The 5,486-nt window shown below is 50.3% G+C and overlaps 1 protein-coding gene across 1 annotated transcript; it reads left to right on the top strand.

Moving 5' to 3' along the window:
- Window positions 1-2,063: 2,063 nt before the first annotated feature.
- On the top strand, window positions 2,064-5,219 carry LOC120921659 (putative nuclease HARBI1). The gene is made up of 2 exons (XM_040334176.1): window positions 2,064-2,447; window positions 4,314-5,219. Exons 1-2 carry the CDS (start codon window positions 2,111-2,113, stop codon window positions 4,337-4,339), a joined length of 363 nt encoding a protein of 120 aa, XP_040190110.1. The 5' UTR covers window positions 2,064-2,110; the 3' UTR covers window positions 4,340-5,219.
- Window positions 5,220-5,486: the final 267 nt, after the last annotated feature.

Below are 5,486 nucleotides of genomic sequence, written 5' to 3'. Positions count from 1 at the left end.
TCCGGCGTAAAGTTACCCCTGCTATATGAGGCGCAATAAATGCAAAGGTATGGAGGTCGGAACAAGCGTCAGATTTTACGTCATTTACGTAAGTCGTACGTGAATGGGGCTGGGCGTAGGTTACGTTCACATCGTTGCCATTGAGCCGTCGTATCCTACGGCGTAAATTCGACGTGATTCTGAGCATGCGCGCTCATGCGCCGTTCGTTCGGCGCTTCATTTACATGGGGTCACGATTCATTTCAATACAACACGCCCACTACCAGCCTACATTGAATTAGGCGGGCTTACGCCGGCCCATTTACAGTACGCCGCCGTAACTTAGGGAGCAAGTGCTTTGTGAATACTGTACTTGCCTCTCTATGTTACGTCGGCGTAGCGTATATGAGATGCGCTACGCCCGCACAGATACGCCGATCTCTGTGAATCTGGTCCATAGCGTCTACAAAATGGGGGATAGTTTTATGTCATCTTTATAAAAAAAAGTTACTAGCAATGGCGGCGATCGTAACTACGACATTATGGCGGACACATCGGACACTTTTGGAGCCATTTTGGGACCATTCACATTTATACAGCGAACAGTGCTATAAATATGCACTAATTGCTGTGTAAATGTGACTGACAGTGAAGGGGTTAACCAGTAGGGGGCCCTGAAGGGGTTAAGTGTGTCCTAGGGATGTGTTTTAACTGTGAGGGGGGGATGGGCTCCATGTGTCAGGACACTGATCACCGCTTCTGACAGGAAACTGTGATCAGTGTCCTGTCACTAGGAAGACTGGGGAAATGCCTTGTTTACATCAGTATTTTCCCGTTCTTCCTCTCCGTGAGACGACCGCGGATCTCCCGGTGGACATAGAGGGCCAGATTCACAAAGATTTACGTCGGTGTATCAGTAGATACGCCGTCGTGAATCAGAATCTGCGCCGTCGTATCTTTAAGCGTATTCTGGAAACCAGATACGCTTAAGTTAGGCTAAGATACGAGCGGCGTAAGTCTCCTACGCTGTCGTATCTTAGGGTGCATATTTACGCTGGCCGCTAGGTGGCGCTTCCGTTGTTTTCCGCGTCGAATATGTAAATGAGCAAGATACGCTGATTCACGAACGTACGTACGCCCAGCGCAATTAGTTACGCCGTTTACGTAAGACATACGCCGGCGTACAGATAAAGCTGGTCTCTAGGTGGCGCAGCCCATGCAAGGTATGGACGTCGGAACAAGCGTATCTTTTTACGTAAGTCGTACGCGAATAGGGCTGTGCGTAAGTTACGTTCACGTCGTAGGCAGTGTTCGACGTATCTTAGGCATTCTATCCGACGCATGCGCACTGGGATACGTCCACGGACGGCGCATGCGCCGTTCGTTCAAAACTTCAATCGCGTCGGGTCACGAGTTATTAGCATAAAACACGCCCACCTCTTCACAATTTGAATTACACGCGCTTACGCCGACACATTTACGCTACGCCGCCGTAACTTAGGAGGCAAAGTGCTTTGTGAATACAGCACTTGCCTCTCTAACTTGCGGCGGCGTAGCGTAAATACGATGCGCTACGCCCGCACAACGTAAAGCCGCCCTACGTGAATCCGGGCCAGAGTGCGCAGGACACGTAGCTTGCGGCGCGCGCGCGCACAATGCCGCGTTCTAAAGGCGACGTACAGGTACATTTTATTTGCCTGTACGGTCCATTTTGCTGACGTATATCGGCGTGAGCCGGTGGGCAAGCGGTTAATTGTAAAGGTAAACCAAAAGATCAGCCTTTAGAAATGAATGGCCGAGTGATAGTGAATGGCCGAGTGATAGTGAATGGCCGAGTGATAGTGAATGGCCGAGTGATAGTGAATGGCCGAGTGATAGTGAATGGCCGAGTGATAGTGAATGGCCGAGTGATAGTGAATGGCCGAGTGATAGTGAATGGCCGAGTGATAGTGAATGGCCGAGTGATAGTGAATGGCCGAGTGATTGTGAATGGCCGAGTGATAGTGAATGGCCGAGTGATTGTGAAATGTATCTTCTTGTTTTGTTACAATCGATCTCAATAAACAGAACTGACTTCTGATATTTCCCTCTAATTCCAGGACACTCGGGATATGGATGTCGGCCGTGGCTGATGACGCCTCTGTTGAACCCACAGACTGCGGCGGAGGTCGGGTATAACGGCGCACATAGCCGTACCCGTGCGGTGATGGAGAAGACGTTGGGAGTTTGGAAATCCACCTTCCGATGTTTATCCAAAACCGGCGGCTTCTTGCAGCACGCTCCGGAACTGGTGTCCGACATCGTCGCCGTGTGCGCCATTCTACACAACGCTGCTCTTGCCAACCATGTGGACTTGCCCATCCGTGATGATCTGCAACCAGAAATACCGGCACTCCCGGCCACCTCTGAGGATTCATCAGAACCGGGGAACCGGGTCCGTCAGGATCTCATTCAGGACCATTTCCAGGGTAAATATTTTTAAATTTTGATTTAGAGCAAGGGTCTCCAAACTCCAAAGGGCCAGTTTATTGCCCCATAAACTTTCGGGGGACGGACTGTGGCCCTTGGGAGTAGTAAATGGTATTCATGGAATAAATAGTGTCCCATCATTGGTGTCAGTTAGCTGGATTCAGGTAGATGCGCACATTTTTACGGCGGCGTAGCGTATTTACGATACGCCGCCGTAAGTCAGAGAGGCAAGTGCTGTATTCACAAAGCACTTGCCTCCTAAGTTACGGCGGCGTAGCGTAAATGGGGCCGGCGTAAACGCGCCTAATTCAAATGAGGATGAGGGGGGCGTGTTTTATGTAAATGCGGGGTGACCCGACGTGATTGACGTTTTTTACGAACGGCGCATGCGCCCGTCCGTGGACATATCCCAGTGTGCATTGCTCCAAAGTACGCCGCAAGGATGTATTGGTTTCGACGTGAACGTAAATTACGTCAAGCCCCATTCACGGATGACTTACACAAACGACGTAGAAATTTCAAAATTTTACGCGGGAACGACGGCCATACTTAACATTGACTAGGCCAGCTATTTGTTCGACTAACTTTACGCCGGAAAAAGCCTTACGTAAACGACGTAAAAAAAATGCGCCGGGCGCACGTACGTTTCTGAATCGGCGTATCTAGGCATTTGCATATTCTACGCCGAACTCAACGGAAGCGCCACCTAGCGGCCAGCGTAAATATTGCACCCTAAGATACGACGGCGTAGGAGACTAAGCCGCTCGTATCTTAGCCTAATTTAAGCGTATCTGGTTTCCAGAATACGCTTAAATTTAGGACGGCGCAGATTCAGAGTTACGAAGGCGTATCTAATGATGCGCCGGCGTAAAGCTTTCTGAATCTAGTTAAGTAGGAATAGTTCCCCTTCATTGGTATCAGTGGGAGGAATAGTGTCCCATCATTGGTGTCAGTGGGAGGAATAGTGTCCCATCATTGGTATCAGTGGGAGGAAGTGTCCCATCATTGGTATCAGTGGGAGGAATAGTGTCCCGTCAGTGGGAGGAATAGTGTCCCATCATTGGTGTCAGTGGGAGGAATAGTGTCCCGTCAGTGGGAGGAATAGTGTCCCATCATTGGTGTCAGTGGGAGGAATAGTGTCCCGTCAGTGGGAGGAATAGTGTCCCATCATTGGTGTCAGTGGGAGGAATAGTGTCCCATCATTGGTATCAGTGGAAAGAATAGTGTCCCATCATTGGTGTCAGTGGGAGGAATAGTGTCCCATCATTGGTGTCAGTGGGAGGAATAGTGTCCCGTCAGTGGGAGGAATAGTGTCCCATCATTGGTGTCAGTGGGAGGAATAGTGTCCCATCATTGGTATCAGTGGGAGGAATAGTGTCCCGTTAGTGGGAGGAATAGTGTCCCATCATTGGTGTCATTGGAAGGAATAGTGTCCCACCATTGGTGTCAGTGGGAGGAATAGTGTCCCACCATTGGTGTCAGTGGGAGAAATAGTGTCCCATCATTGGTGTCAGTGGGAGGAATAGTGTCCCATCATTGGTGTCAGTGGGAGGAATAGTGTCCCATCATTGGTGTCAGTGGGAGGAATAGTGTCCCATCATTGGTGTCAGTGGGAGGAATAGTGTCCCATCATTGGTGTCAGTGGGGGGAATAGTGTCCCATCATTGGTGTCAGTGGGGGGAATAGTGTCCCATCATTGGTGTCAGTGGGGGGAATAGTGTCCCATCATTGGTGTCAGTGGGGGGAATAGTGTCCCAAGGGCAAGCCAAGCAAAGGGCCACATTTCGGAGACCACTGATCTTGATGTAGGTATTACTGTAATGTACAATATGTAGGAAACATAAATGAATGTTTTTGTTTTTTAGAATCTACAAAGCTGGATGACTTGTAGCTCCATCTTTTTGATCATAACCCTTTCAAGTGGAAGTGCCACCATCAGATTTAAACAGTTTGAAGAAGAAGAATGTTGGTGGGCACTTGTGGGCAGCAGAGGAAGATGCCCTTTGAACGCTTTGATCCTCAACCCCCTGGGCACATCGGCTACATTAAACCTATAAGGAGAGCCCTTGTCCTGCCCGCACTTAGGACCTACTGAGCTACAGCATGGGGGGAAAATACACCGCTGTCCGTGGCTCCAGCACACAGGCACAGCTCAAGGTGGGGCCTACTTTTCTGACGGTGCGCCTTGTTCTCCGTTATGGAGCTCTCCCAGTCCATCTTCAAAGGGGACCAAGACTTGGCGTAAAATAAAGGGAAAGCCGTGCAGCAGGCTCAATCCCTCCGTGATGTGGAGCTCCTGGCCAGGTTCAACACCGAGCTTCAGAAGGAACTCTCGTTGGCAAGGTCTAAACTTGCAACCCACCTGATGAAAGAAATGAGGGATCTGGGGAGCCGCACCGGAGGATAGGATGGATGATGGAGCCATGGTGATGGAGGGCCGGGAACAAGATCAGGAGAACCGTCCCGTGCCTAACGGTCTTGGGAAGATCACAAAAACTGCTCCTACAGGGGCAACTTGCCCCTACTGGGGTCTTCCTGAATCCACAGAGGATCCGACCTCCAGGGCCACTGCTCTGTTTCAGGAGCTCCCATCTATCCACATCAATTGGATGGATCCTAACCACTTCAATACCGGACAATTTCACCCCCTTTCTGCCCAGGCCATTTTTAAGTTTGCAGGGCTGTCGCACTTTGAATGACAGTTACTCAGTCATGCAACACTGTACCCAAATTACATGTTTATCTTTCTGGAACTTTCATTAGGTGCTAAAATATTACCGTATTTATCGCGGTATAACGAGCTCCCGCGTATACCGCGCACCCCTAAAGTGACCCCCAGTCCTGTGGAAAAAAAGTTATTTTTGTACTTACAGTTTTGGTGTCTTGCGCGGCGTCCATCGGCGGCCTCGTCGGGTCCGGCGTCCTTCTGCGGCTTCGGGTGTCCTTCTGCGGCGGGTCCGGTGTCCTCTTCGGCGGGTCCGGTATCTTCTTCGGCGGGTCCGGCGTCCCCGCTCGTTTCCCGCGCCGAGTTTTGAATA

Source organism: Rana temporaria (genome assembly GCF_905171775.1).
Source record: "Rana temporaria chromosome 2 unlocalized genomic scaffold, aRanTem1.1 chr2l, whole genome shotgun sequence".
Lineage (NCBI taxonomy): Eukaryota > Metazoa > Chordata > Amphibia > Anura > Ranidae > Rana > Rana temporaria.
The sequence above is the reverse complement of the archived record's forward strand: the minus strand, read 5'-3'. Positions and strand labels throughout refer to the sequence as shown.

Coding starts and splice junctions, on each gene's coding strand:
- LOC120921659 (XM_040334176.1), top strand. CDS start 2,111: ATGACGCCTCTGTTGAACCCACAGACTGCGGCGGAGGTCGGGTATAAC. Junction 2,448..4,313: donor CATTCAGGACCATTTCCAGG/GTAAATATTTTT, acceptor TTTGTTTTTTAG/AATCTACAAAGCTGGATGAC.